This window comes from Neovison vison, chromosome 13, assembly GCF_020171115.1.
Source record: "Neovison vison isolate M4711 chromosome 13, ASM_NN_V1, whole genome shotgun sequence".
NCBI classification, from domain to species: Eukaryota; Metazoa; Chordata; class Mammalia; order Carnivora; family Mustelidae; genus Neogale; species Neogale vison.
Genome location: NC_058103.1, coordinates 48,137,056 through 48,152,354, shown reverse-complemented (window position 1 = coordinate 48,152,354; position 15,299 = coordinate 48,137,056). Strand labels below are relative to the sequence as shown.

General features: G+C 38.3%; 1 protein-coding gene across 3 annotated transcripts in view; it reads right to left on the bottom strand.

Moving 5' to 3' along the window:
* The window catches only part of TRIM9 (tripartite motif containing 9), a 106,137-nt gene that overhangs the window by 26,030 nt on the left and 64,808 nt on the right, over positions 1-15,299 (bottom strand). For all 3 annotated transcript variants that reach the window (XM_044232158.1, XM_044232159.1, XM_044232160.1), the window contains exons 4-5: positions 7,438-7,548; positions 6,165-6,318 (exon numbers count right to left, since the gene is read on the bottom strand). In XM_044232158.1, coding sequence (XP_044088093.1) covers positions 6,165-6,318; positions 7,438-7,548 — 265 coding nt within the window. The remainder of the gene's footprint in view (positions 1-6,164; positions 6,319-7,437; positions 7,549-15,299) is intronic.

Sequence of the window (15,299 nt, the reverse complement as noted above, 5' to 3'; positions counted from 1 at the left end):
GAGATCCTCAAACATCTGGAATTGGAGAAAAGGAGGTGGATTCATTGCCTTGTTCAAGAAATAGACTACAGGACTGGATGGGAAGGGGAGGAGAGAGAAGATTTAACATCTAATGATCCTCTGCCCATAAACAGGCATCACCTAACAGTTGTAATTGGAGGGTTAACTTCAGGTAATCATGTGTTAGGAAACCACCTGGTCATAATAATAAAATAATAAAAATAATAAAAGTTAACATATTAACTGTGGAGTAAATTATGAGAAGTTTAAGCAAACTGTTCTTCCAATGGCTTCTAGAGACATGGAATGATTCTCCTTGGGGATATCTGTTCTGAGCTGTCCTTACAGATCAGACCCTATCATAAAACAACCTATTTCTTGGACTCTCTTTATTTCATTAGTTCCCCTATCAATCTTCATTTTCCCTTTGTTCATGTTTCAGGCAAGTCTACATTTTAAAATCAAAGAATAAGCTCACAAGATAGTTTCAACTTGAATCATGTAAATGCTTGCAATGTCTCCAATAAGAAACTCAAATTTCCTTGTATAGACATAGGTATAATTAATAGATTAATTGAAATACATGATGTCATGTGTAATTAAAGCATGAGAACTTCATTTTTAAGTCTTCAGTGGATATGCTTTAAAAGACCAAAAAGATAATAAAAACTCTAACCACTCACTAATCTTCAGATTTTAATATTGTCCAGACCTTAAACAAATGAATCAAAAAAAAAAAAAAAAGCAAAATGAGGGAGGGAGAGTGAGACAAAGGGAGGGAAAGAGGGAGAGAAAGAGAGAAATGAAAATGAAGGAACATAGAGACATTTGCATATCTAAATCTATTTCTCGATGTGCTCAGAATTATTTTTTCTATGTCCTTATTTACCCTAAAGTGATGTTGCATATAAAAGGCAAATGTGCCAAAATTACAGCCTCATTAGCAAAGACTAAGGCTGACATTTTAGAAAAACAGATTTTATAGTGGGTATTTTATTACCCTATTTCACTTTATTAGGTATAAAATAAATGGTGTATAAGAATCCAAAGTACTTTCAAATTATTATTTGTGCTTTGGAAATGGATAGCATCACAGTTCCTGGGCTGAACTCTAAGAAATTTTTATTTTACTGAAACTTCTGTCATTGGGCTGTTGCAGCTGTCTTAATCTTAATGCTTTCACCATCATTCTTGGATGTTTTGTTTTTCCAGTTTCAGGAGAAACTGACTGATCAGAAGTCTATTGCTTATATTCTTTTGGCCCATAATATCAAGCTTTGGGCTAAAAATACTTTTCTTAGTTGCAAGAGGCAACCATTCTTACTCTCTTCCTACTGACTTCCTTGGAGCTATGGCTCAAAATTAAATTCTGCAACAGTGTCTTCACAAGTGTCACCCAAGTGTTTTTCACAGTACCCCCACAGGAACAGGTGTTGTTATTATCTCTAGTTGATAGATGAGGAAAAAGAAACATAATTTTCATGGCTATTAAGTGGCAGAGCTGGGGTCCGAGTCCCAGCAGGCTGGCCCCAGGGGCTGTATGCTTAATTACACCACATTGCCTCTCCAGACTCATGTGTAGTAATAGTGTACTAGAGGGAAGTCCCCACACCTGATTCCAAGAGGAATATTTCCTTTTGCTTCTGTAATGTGAGTGACATAGTTCCCCAAGAATTGTTGGCATAGATTAATGAAATATTTCACCATACATAGCAATGTATGGTGAAATATTTATCAATTTATCGAATGTATCAATTTATCGAATCACTGTGTGGTCCACCTGAAACGAGTGTGACATTAGGTGTCAACCATACTTTAAAAATTGCAAAAAGAAAAAGAAAGAAATATTTCACCATAAGAGCTATGGTAGCTGGAAATGCAATTCTCCTGAGTCATCCTATCTGAATGTTCCTTGGGGGACTTTCTCTCCTTTATAGTGGCTGAACAACACAAGTGGCATCTCAGGAAAGTTTCTACTTTAGAGGAACAACAAGCCATTTCTGCAAAGCTCTCATTAGTATACTGGTACAGAGAAATGTGAACGTGGGTTTTGAGGACATGCATTGCAGGACTCCAAACCATGAATGGATCACATGCATGAACAGAAGACATGTGAGTCAGTGTGTGTGCTCATCCTCATCCCTGTCAAACCTCTGGGTGCTCTTTCTCCATGATTTATAAGAAGGTCTGTTCACATCACACTGACCTTGCCCATGACCTTGGTGCATACTCAGGGCTCTTACATGTGACATGAGTTCATAAAGATAAATGTGTTCTTAGGTTGAGTAGAGGCACTTAAGGGATTAACAGCCATTGGTACTAAAAAGGCTTAGGGGAGCATTAGGTCACTGTTTCATATCCCGGTTCAGAATGAACATGTTGGCATTTCTTTCCAGCACTGACTCATGAATCTTGGGACACTTTCTATACTTAAAACAATTCTGAGATAACATTTTTCTGAGGATGTTTGAACAAAGAAGGTACCAGAATTCTCCACTTAGATTTCAGATGCAGAATCAGGAAGAGCAGATGAATTAAATCCTTGGCTCATAGGAGAATAATTTTCTTGTTGATTAGTAGCTGCCCTAACTGAAACAAAAAAGCAGCAACAGACCAATCTTTTTTGATATCAAGGGAAAAAAAGACTTCTGAGATGAAATTCCAAAACCAGAGAGATGCTAGAATTTCCAGTTAAGAAATGAACAGATATTTTTGTTGTTAGTTTGAGTCAAACTTTAAATGCACTTTAAGTAGCTCTGAAAATATTTTAACTTTCTACTGTAATCTGCTTAGCATAATTAGGAAACATATATTGAAGTACACATATTGTATTAATGGTCAGATTACTTTAGCACTGTTCTCAATGCTATTTAAATTTTGACCCTTCTTACACGGATTTGGGGGTAAGTTTCTTGAGATATTTTTACTGACAAGCTGGGAACATGCAGTGTATTAAACTGACCAAGCTATCCTACCAAAAAACACTACTACACCTAGCACAGCTGTGTATGTTAACAGCTATCAAAGAGGCCAGTAGGAGTAGTCTTAACCACAGCCAGTCAAATTCTATTGCGTCATGACCTTTTGGCTTCTCCTTTCCATCGAAAACATCTGACAGATAAAATTTATTTCGAGTCTAACGAGGACTTGGCTCTCACCGAATTAATTAAACTTCACAAGCACAAAGCAAAGCATATAAATTAACTCTGCAGAAGGATACTAATCAGCAGTAAATTAAATTAATGTGAAGTATGAAAAAGAAAAGGAAAATGGAATAATCCAGTCTCATCCCAAATAGCCTGTTAGAGGAACCTTGTAAATAACTGAGATCATTTTGTGTCCCGGGTGAATTTTTGTGTGTTCTGCATTTTGGCCTTGAGACTGCATGGCACTCTCTGCCACGCGTGCAGACTTTGGTGGAGTGGACACACAGCCATTTTTCATGCATATGTCTGCAGGCAGCCTTAAGGGGCCAAGTGCCTGTGTTTTAGGAATGGGGTCTGTGAGGCACAGCACGTGAGGCTGCAGTTGCCATACCAGATGAAGGGCTTGTTCATTCCAACACAATTGTTACCATCCTGCCAACTGGCCTGGACTTCTCTCTGGGCAGATGGACATAATTCAGAAGGACAGCAAATAAGGGAGGGGAGGGCTCTGTCAGCTGCTGAAAGCAGTTCAAAGCCCTGAGGCTCTCCCCTTCTACCTGCTCCATCACCAAATCTAATTGGGTTGGCTCCTTTTTTCCTTCCACTAAAGCCCTTCCACTGCCTTTCTGCGACATATTTTCTCCTCTGAGCTATTTGTGACATAACTTCCAATGATTTGACCTCATTGAGAGGATGGGATCCAGAGAGAGGCTGATTGAGGGGGATTTACCTGGGGATCCATGTATTACTCAGATGGCTGTATTCTATAGACCACATGGGGGTGTTAAAGAAAACATTCTAAATAGCAAGAAAGTTGTGTTGCAACAAAAAGTAAAATTTCTTAAGTTTAAGAGAGGAATTTGGTTATTGCTTGAAGAAGCCAGTTTATAAGGCACTAATGTTAAAACACAAACTGGAAGTTGTAGGTGCAGGGTCTGGAACGTATCCCTCTGGCTTTGAGTGCTTGCCTGACATTCACTAGCTGTGTGAATTCAGTCAAGCTACCCAGTCTACCTGTGCCTCAGTTTCCTTGGATGCCTACTAGGGCTGTAAGAATAAATTGAATTAATCCACATGAAGCACTTAGGAGAGTTTCTGGTTTGTTAAATAGTCAGGAAATGCTAAACATTTTTGTTATGGCAACAAAGTACTTTTATTAACAATCTATATGCTATTTACTCCAAAAATCAGTTAAGGCATCATCCTAAAGCAATACATAATAAACAAAAAATGAGAAAACTGAAAATAAAAGAGCAAAAATCCATTAAAAGAATGAGAGAGTTACCTGTACCAGGTACACAGATGAGTTTAGCTGTGTGATGTGAGTTACAAGTGCAGAGCCCTAAGACTTGCTGGTTAGGTCTTTCTCTCTGATAAAAGGAAGCATGTAGATTTTTCTTAAAAAATGAAAATCTTAAATCACTAACTTCTAAGTCCTTTATTTGCTGCTCAAATTGGGAGAAGCAAAGAGCAAATCAATTTCTTCAGTTTTAGGAAAAAGACTAGAAAGTGACACAATTACAGAGATGAGAACAGATAGGTGATTGCCAGGGATTGATGACAGCAGAGGGGAGGGGTGTGGGTATAATTATATGACCATAATGGAGTAGCATGAGGGAGGTCTTTATGGTGGTAGCTTAATTGCAGGAGCAGTTAGATGACTCTAAACACCTGACAAATGACCCAGAGTGATACATATTCATTGTACCAATGTTAATTCTGTGTTGTTGGTGTTATTATTATTATTTTTTTAAGTGGACTCCACACAGGGTATAGAGCCCAATGCGGGGCTTGAACTCACAGCCCTGAGATCAAGACCTGAGCTGAGATCAAGAGTTGGATGCTTGGGGCGCCTTCGTGGCTCAGTGGGTTAAGCCGCTGCCTTCGGCTCAGGTCATGATCTCAGGGTCCTGGGATTGAGTCCCACATTGGGCTCTCTGCTCAGCAGGGAGCCTGCTTCCTCCTCTCTCTCTCTGCCTGCCTCTCTGCCTACTTGTGATCTCTCTCTGTCAAATAAATAAATAAAATCTTTAAAAAAAAAAAAGAGTTGGATGCTTAACCAACTGGGCCAGGCCACCCAGGTGCCCCTAATTTCCTGGTTTTGATATAAGATGATAGTTCTACAAGATGCAACCATTGATGGAAACTAGGCTAAGGGTACACAGGACCTCTCCTTACTATTTTTTGCAACTTCCTGTGAGTGTATAAATATTTCAAAATGAAAGTTAAAAAAAGAATCTTTTTCCAATGGATATTACTTATACTGCATAAAAATACCATTGCATGGTTGGCTTTTTATTTTTCTTTGAAAGAGTTACTTTCCTTAAGATAATTTTAGGTACTTGCACTTCCCCCCAGCCACCAAAAAAATCTCAAAGACATCTTGCAAACCCCTAAATCATATAAGCCAAAAGTTTAAAAAGTTAAAATTTATTTCAGAACTTCATTTTCCTTCTGTAACCAGGCTGGCATTTTCCTGACCAGTATTGGCAAGTCAACACTGATCCTCTCAAATTCCCACTAATTTATGCTCAACCATTTGCTCACAACCTACCCATGTGGCAGTAGTCATTTCAATTCTCAACTGCCTTGATTTATACCAATATTTCTGGGTTACTTTCTGTAACAAGATTTTATTTATGTACAGTGATGCGGTCTCTATCTCCTTATCTTTTTTTATGTCAGCTATTCCCTGATGCTGGGCTTGTGACAGCTCTAAGACTCTTAAGGAGGCAAGCATTGAGTTTATCTGAATGTTATCTGGCTTTCTGAAAGGTAGGTCACAGGGCTACAATGGTACATTTCCCGTATGTGGTAAGCTAGGATCCACTCCAGACTTTTGTACTGTTAACCAGAGGTGTGTGTGTGTGTGTATGTTTACTTCCCCACCTCTTAGGTGATTTATAAACCTGCCAGCTGCATTTTGTTTGCTACAGTCTGGCACAAAGCCTCAATCCTGCTTCAAATACCAGTATCCACTTGGGGTGTTGCTCTATTTCAGGGGCTGCAGGCACGCACCTTTCATCTGCACAAAGTCGAGCTGGTGAATGGATTGCAGCAGAGGGCTGTTGTCCAGACTCAGGTCGAAGTCCGTGGTCATCCTGGGAGTGAGTGTGCCTTTCCCCCACTGGTCCTCAGTCAGGTGCACCCTCCTTATGAGGGCGTCGGAAATCTAATCACATAAAAGACCACAGCCTAAGAAATATAACACCACACTGGACACAGAACACTGCTCCTCCACTCTCCAGGAGCACACAGAAACACTCTGGGACTCGCACCTTTCCTGTCTCCATGTAGGCAGTGAGAAGCCTATTATGACCAGGGTAACCCATGCAAACCTGGGTGCTTTCATGAGTTGGAGGGAGCCACTATAAATAATTAGCAGCTGTAAATTGCTTTGTAGACGAACCCGGATATATGCTATTGCTATTTATGACTGATCAACTAAATGCCAGCAACATTTGATAACATGTTGGTGATCTGTTAATCCTAGTAGAACTAACAACCCTAAGTTTCTAATAGGACGTGTGGATATTGTGTAAACGCTTGGAATGAGTTTTATAAAATAGTTTGAGAGGCTGCAGATGGTAATCTGTAATGTGGAATTTCTTACACTTTAAGCCTGTCATCTTCTCTATCACTTCATTCTTTGATAGAGAACTCTTCCATTTCTTATATTTAATCTCCCATTGTCACTCTTGGCCAGTTTGATAAAATGTGAATTGGAAGGAATCTATGTGTTCCTTAATAAAAGCTCCCTTAATCATTGAGCTCAAAACCTAAGCAAAATTCAGCTGACATCATTACATCTCATTAAAACAATCAACACTGAAAAAAATAATGAGAAATCCAAGGAATGAAAAAACTCCTGGAAAATCACTGATTTAACTAGCCAGTAGAAACTGTCAAGAAGGTAGAAGCCTTGCATGTTTAAACATTTCTAGCTGACAATGCTGTCCAAGATATTAGTGGAAAGGGACCCAATTCTTAGGCAAAGCAGTAGCCCTGCTTCAGAGGAAATTACAGGGACTTACATTTTCATGGTTAAACATGAACAGAAACAAATTTTAAGAAGCCCATGTACATCTCAATCTTGGAGCACATGGTGGCAGAGACTTTCAGGAAGTCAGTGGCGTTCTGCTGGCGCCCACATGTGCGTGGCTGTCTGAAGGTGGGTCCCACTGTGGAGGGAACATGGTCAGCAAGGGCTGCCGAGAGTCCGGCTGCGACATTGGTGGACTGAGTTTCACGGGACACTGAGAATCTGAAGTAGAAACTAGTTAACACTTACCTGCAAAAAGCCACTGGGATCATTTTCCTTAATGACCTCCAGGCAGTACTCCATGAGACCTGTGGTCTGGCGCAATTTCACTGTGCAGTGAGAGATCTGATCTCGAACCACCTAGGATTGATGTGAGAACAGAATGGTCCAAAGTGGAACAGGCTGAAAAAGAAGCAAACTGTGGTGCTTGAAGGGACATCTTCCTCAGGTTCCCCTTGCTCCCCAATCTTCCAGGAAGCTGATACTGTGAGCTGCTCTAAGTGGGAGGTCGTGGAGAGTTTATGAAGGAGCTGAGTAAACCGAGGTGTGGTTGCAGCTTCTGTTCTGTGAAACGTCACCCACCCGCTCCCACCCTGTGCCTCTCTTGTAAAGAGCAAATGTCCTCATCTGAACCCAATTCCTTCTCATTCTGATTCTTCTTCCTGAGTGGGTGGTGGGATGGAGTTAGAGGTGAAACTTGCTGAAAGACAGTGAGCTAATGACAACAAGGAAGCCAGACAAAGATGAATGCAGAGTTAAGTTTGGAGTATAATCCACTTAGAAGCAGTCACTGCCTCATTAGGAGAGCAGTTGTTTTATTTATTTATTTATTTAGACAACGAGAGAGAAAGAGACAGAATGAACAGAGGAGTGGCAGAAGGAGAGGGAGAAGCAGACTCCCCCCTTGAGCAGGAAGTCTGATGTGGGGTTTGATCCTAGGACCCTGGGATCATGACTTGAGCCCAAGTAGGATGCTTAACTGACTGAGCCCCTGAGCCGCCCCTGGGAGAGCAGTTTTAAAGTCTCTCTCTAGTTACCATGCTGTGAGCCTGCTTTAACCTAGAAAGGCATTTCTCTGAACATGCAGTTTCTGCCTCTGGGAAGTTGTCTTTGCCCAGTGTCAAATACATGACAGTTCTTGAAAAGTTTCTTTCTTCAAAGATTCATTTTCCATGTCCTCTGCTCAGTGACCCAAATCCTGAAGTGTTTTCTGAAGCTAGAGTTGAACAAGAGTTTTCTAGGAAACTCAATTACTTACGTTTATACTACTTTACAAAATCCTCAAAAATATCCAGCTTTCTTGATTTTATAAATAATAACTAAAAGAAATTTTAATAATAATTATTAAAAAGCTTTTTCATCATTCCTTCTTTTCAGTTTTGATTATACATTTTTCATCAAAGGTTATTATATCTACTTTTGAAAACAATTGGAAAATAGACCCAAAAAAGCAGTTATCTCATCACTCTCATGCAAATTTTTAAAACATTTTGTTTTTTTTTTTTTAGGTTTTATCCTTGAGCTAGATATTTTTATAGTTGCAATCATAATATGTGATAATTTTACCTCCTTCCCACTTAACACTATACCATATACCATTTCACATGTTGCCACCATCAATAAATGTTACTGGCTCCATAAATATCCCACTGAGTGGGTTATCATAATTAATTAAACATTCCTGTTCCTCTATTTTTGGACATTTAAGTTCCTCCTAATTTTTTTTGACAGTTCATCCATTTATTATTGCTGATGTCTTTCTAATTTTTTTTCTTGTGGTAAAACGTACATACAAAATTTACAATTTTAGCTATTTTTTAAAAACGATTTTATTCATTTATTTGAAAGAGAGACAGAGATAGTGACAGAGATAGTGAGAGAGAACAAGCAGGGAGGAGAGGGAGAAGCACACTCCCCGCTGAGCAGAAAGTCTAACATGGGACTTGATCCAGGACCCCGGGACCACGACCTGAGCTGAAGGCAGATGCTTAACTGACTGAGCCCCTCAGGTGTTCCAAACTCAGCTATTTTTAATCAGATAATTCTGTGGCATTAAATACATTCATATTGTTGTGCAACTGTCATCACCATCCATTTTCAGAATTGTTTTTATCTTTCTGAACTAAAACTTTGTACCTATTAAACAGTAACTCTCTATTCTCCCCTCCCCGCTGGCCCCTGGCAACACCACCATTCTATTTTCTGTCAGTATGGATTCGACTACTCCAGGATTCTCATGTAAGCGGAATCATACAATGTTTGTTCTTTTGTGACTGGCTCATTTCATTTAGCATCATGTCTTTAAGGTGTTTATCCACACTGTAGCTGATGTCAAAATTTCCTTCCTTTTTTTTTTTTTGTTTCCTTAAGATTTATTTATTTTAGTGAGCGAGCACAAGGGGGAAGGGCATAGGAGGAGGGAGAGTGAAACTCAAGCAGACTCCACGCTCAGCACAGAGCTCAATGCAGGGTCTGTGATTGCAACCCAAGCTGAAACCAAGAGTTGGACACTTAAAATGACTGAGCCACCCAGACATCTTGAATCTCCTGAATAATATTTCATTGTAGGTACATACCACATTTTGTTTATCCATTCAATCATTGATAGATGCTTGGGTTACTTCTACGTTTGGCTCTTGTGAATAAAGCTGTTATGACCATGGGTCTACAAATATCTGAAAGTCCCTGTTTCACTTATTTTGGGTATATATCCTGAAGTAGAATTGCTGGATCATATGCTAATTCTATTTTAGTTTTTTGAGAATCATCATACTGTTTTCCATAGCAACTATACCATTTAATATTCTCATTAGCAATGCACAAGGGTTCCAATTTCTCCATATTCTCACCAACACTTATTACTATCTTTTTAAAAAAATAATAATAGCCACCCTAATGGATGTGAAGTGGTATCTCATTGTGGTTTTAATTTGCATTTCCCTAATGACTAGTGATGCTGAGCATCTTTTCATATGCTTATTGTCCATTTGTATATCTCCTGTGGAGAAATGTCTATTCAAGTCCTTTGCCTATTTTTTAACTGGGTTGTTTTTTGCTTTTGATGCACAAAATTTATAAATTTGCATGAAGTCCAATTTGTCTACCTTTTCCTTTGTTACCTGTGCCTCTGGTGCAATATCCAAGAAATCATTGCCAAATCCAGTGCTGGGAAGCATTTGCCCATTTGAAACATTAGTGTTTTCATCTAAGAGTTTTATAGTTTCAGTTCTTACATTTAGGTCTTTGGTCCATTTTGAGTTAATTTTTGTGTATGGTGTTAGGTAATGGTCCAACTTCTTTCTTTGGCATGTGGATAGCCAGTTTTTCTGGTGTCATTTGTTGTAAAACTGCCTTTCCCCATTGCCTAGTCTTGCCACCCTTGACAAAATCATACTGTTTTCATTATTGTAGATTTGCAGTAAGTTATATAATCAGGAAGTATGAGAACTCTAGTTTTGTCCTTTTACATGATTGTTTTTGCTCTATAGAGTTTCCTAATTTTTTGACAGATGATTTGTTCCCACTTTTTCACTTTTAATAAAATCAAAATTAAAAAAAAGTGTAGGATTTGAAATCTGCATATCAGAACTGGTGAAAGAAATCAACTTTGATGTGAAGATCATTTTTGAGATTTTGCCGGGGAGAGGCGAGACCAAATTTAAAATTCAGTGATAGACTTATTTTCTTCTGGCATCTAGTATTCTGTCAAACCATCACCCTATCTGTTGGTCTGGGCTCATGGAATGCAAATTATTTTATTTTATTTTTTTAATAAAAAACAAACAGGAAGATTAAGTTTTTGCTTCTTACAGGGAGAAAAAACACAAAACACCCAAAAGTATTTAAAAAAAAAAATCCAGGACAGGTGACCTACTGCTAATATGCTACTTCTGTCTGCCATTTTAGGTGTAACTAAATTGTTCCCAGAAAATGTGTTGACATTTTGGTATCCAGTGCATGAATGCTTCTAGACAGCAGAAGCCTCAGCAGTGGCCAATCACTATCCAAAGGGCATCTGTCCTAAGACTGTGCATACCTGAGTGGTGTGCAAGTCTGCACCAGGCATTGTAACCCAAAGTGAGTTACCTGAAACTTAGAGGCATTTAAATTAAGGAAGAGCATCTTTAATTTCTCACATGCCACCATACAGCCAATTCTGTCCATTGGCTCCTGTATTCCATAGTTAAAAGCTTCTTGGGATAACTAAATATCCCTGAGTTTCTGGCTCTCAATTCCCACTGTTGCAACAATGCATTTGGCCCAACTTTTTACATTTTAATCAACCATTTCACAACGATCCCATTAGCCTGTGATAAAAATCACTACTAAAAATTAAACTATAGGGTTCCCAGAAGCAGCACTTTTGGGGGTATTGTAATTGACATCTAGTTTCTGAATTAATTTGGCAGATTTCCCATCCTATGAAATCAGCCAAATAATTAGATCTTTTAAGAGTATAAATATATTTTCTCTAGTTGAATGTTTGCATCAGCTCTCTTACTTGTTCCCTTCTTCATTCTGTGTTATTTCTACTACTATTATTATTTATCTCACGTTATATTTTCTATAGAAAACAATTCCTAGGAAGCTAGGCCAGGTCACTTTTCCTTTGAGGTCTACATTTCTCTGCAGTTGCTCTGATGCTCCGGAGAAACGGTTGGCACCATGTTTGCAGCTGGCTAGTGATGACTTCCTTTTCTTAGGAAGGAAATGTGCAAGTTGCAAGAGTGACACACAAATAGGGACTGGGGAAAAAAAATCTCCCTGCTTTCATCTGCATTATGGCCTGAACCAGCTCTCTGGGGACAATGAATTAATCTTTAGTTCATAGTTTCAGAGAAGGCTTTCACAATCTTATTAGCAGTCCCCATCTGTTCAGGATGGCAAGTCCTATTGATCACTTGAATGTTTTTATTTTGTTAAGTGGCAAATTTATTAAGGTTATTCTTTGGGTCAAGATGTGTCACAGACACCTATTCAGAAAAAATGAATTTGAGAATAGACTGGCGTGTTCCTCTGAGTGCTCAAATTTTTTCAGTAGCATAGAGTAACCCATGATAGCTTATGTGTAAAATTTTGTTCTTTCTGTCCACTACTACATTTCCCATCCCATCTCTAGTAGACCAATCTCTTCCCTCTGGCACAGCTCATGTAACACAACCAGCAGCAAGAACTGAAGTTAATTAAAGTGAATTTCATTATTTTATCCAATTTGACTTTGACACCCTTTCTCTGCCTCCATTCACCTCTCTATCTTACATGTGGGTGGCTCTTTAAAATATTTTCTGTGTTTATTCTTTTTAATAAATACTTTCACTCATACTATTTTTTCACTTATCATGGGGTCTGCAGGGATACCACTAATGAATTTTTAGTCTAAGTAAACACTTCTCTCTTTTCTATTCTGAGAAATTCTTTCCTAAATATAATATACAGCTTCCCAGCACAGCTTAAAACAGTTTCTCCTAAATATAAGGTAATCCTTTTTTATATGTAAGGTACAAGTAATCTCAAGATGCAAGCCTGAAGAATTTATTCTTCACAGGTTCTTTTGATCAGTGGGAGGAGTTTCTGCATGTAGCATCATTCCTAAAGCAAGATGACCAACTAATGCTTGGAATGGACTCATTTGTGAGTTACAAGTGAAGTGCTTTGTCCATGAGATTTGTCTCGTAAAATAACAAATTTTCCTTTTTTCCCCCTAGATTAGGATATTATCTCCTATATTATCATTATATTCACTGAAACTTAGAGGCATTTAAATTAAGGAAGAGCATCTTTAATTTCTCACATGCCACCATTCTCCCACATGATTATAAAAAATATTTCCCCCTTCTCTTGATACCACTCTCTGTACTAATGTCATTAATTTACCCACATAGCAACTACTCATTTCAAAGACCAGTTTTGAGGCTTTGAGTTTTTAATCAAGAAAAGGATAATTTAGCCCTATTAAATAAATAAAATATGTACCTGTTTTGAGGAAGGCTTGAGTTTTTAACGGAAAAACTGAACTTTCTATTTCAAAAGTGTGAATGCCACCCATAGCCTTATCAATAAACTTTGAGTGGAATATGCAAAACCCACTCTTAGTATGTAGAATACTACATCCCTGTACAAAGAAGTTAATGAAGGAATACAAGTCGCTTGGAAAGATACACATATTGGTGGGTCCCACCCACACAGGAGAACATTTACTGTTTATGGTGGGCTGCGGTTAAAGTGATGCATACAGCATTTTGTAGGCTGTGTGGTGCAGGGAGACACAGTAGATGACTCACCCATATTCAAAGTGTGTGTTTAGTGCCCTCTGGAGGTAAGGAATGTCACTCATGTCTGAGTTAAGGTGTTAAAGATCTGTGACTGCCCTCCATTGACATTGCCAAAGTGGGTAATGAGTGTTCAGAAGAGTGTCCCCTAACTTTGGTGAGCTCCAGCTGTGTGTGGTGGCATCCTGGTGATCCCATAGGATCCTTGCGTACAGTCCCTCTGTGACTTTTGTTCCTATGTGGTAAGTAGCAGGGAATCACAGCATTTGTGAAATGAATTCCCCATTAATGATATAGCCTTATAATCAATAATAATTGTGGTTAAAATTTTAGAGTTGGTCCCCCCAAGGGCAGTCAAAGTTTCAAGTGTTCCAGTGTGCTTAATATTTCCAAATGTCTTCATTGTAATGGACTTACAGAACTTGTTGCCAGTAGTTTTATGGGGATTGAGCTGATTATTGGCATAAATTTGTTGCTTTTTCTTTCTAGTATGGGCTGTAGCCTGTCAAATCCTATCTAATTACTTAAAAAAGTTTTGTGAGCTTGGGTAGGTCTGTCTTCCACCCTTTCTCCATCCATCTTTCTTCCTTTTTTTCATTTTCTTTCCTTTCCTTCTCTTTCCCTTTCCTTTCCCTTTCTTTGCCTTCCCTTCCTCTTTTCTCCTTCCTTCCTTCTTTCCTCCCTCTCTCCCTTCCTTTTCTTTCTTCCTCCCTCCCCCTTTCTTTTTCTTTGTTCCTTCCTTTCTTTTCTTTCTTTCCTTCCTCTTTCTTTCTTTCTTTCTTTCTTTCTTTCTTTCTTTTCTCTTTCTTCCTTTCCCATCTCCCAGCCCAATCTAAGTTAAAGGATTACTAGCCTGTTTTGAAGCAATGGCAAAATAGCCTAAGGAAGCAATTTGACAAGCCAATAACGTCCCTAGTGCAAATCTGTACTCTGAATGAAATGACCATATAATTCGTTTTTCTAAATAAACATAATGGAAACACAACAGGCAATACACGGTAAATAATAATAAAGACAATGATGCTAATAATGATAATAATTCTAACAAAACCCAACAATATACTTGGATTCAAAGTCAAACATTTTGTATATGGTTACAATTGGATGTGGAGGTCATCTGTAAAAATGAAATGTTGTAAGAAACAGCAAACTTTATCATTTTCTTTTAGCATTCTCACTGGATAATTTTGTTGGTACATTCATTGGCCACCCACACGTGGAAATTAAAGATTAAATTTTTTCAGAAGTTTTTAAATAACTATAACTTTTTTCTTCCAGAAAATCTTAGAATTGAAAGGTAACCAAGAAGACACCTGTCACCTTGTACTATTCAACGTATGAATTTACTCTAAAATATTGGAAGAAATATACATTTAAGATGATTGTAGAATTATTTCAAATTCTGAGTGTTACATAAATAAAAATCATTCTCAGAAATGACATTTGTAAGTTTTGTGAGAAAAACACGGATCTCATTAATGGCACATTTAAGTGTTGTCACAAATTCCCTGTGAGGATATTTTAAGGCCTTACTCAGGTCAGGAAGGCCCAGGAAGAATGGTCACAAACCATACAGTTCAAACAAGACACCAGGGGATTGGGTTTACAGTGCTTATTGTGGGGATTTTGCCCACGTTGTCCCAAACATGAATCAGTAGTATTTCTTGAAAGCTCGAAAGCATTTTTTCCCCTTCAGTAGCTTTCTGACATTTGATTAGTTTACCACATCCCAAAACTAGATATTTGTCTCCCAGTGGTTTTTTTTCAAACCACAGAATAATATTAAACAAAATTTATATTTCAAATATTCCTAAAATATGGTCACAGCTGCATAAATATGTC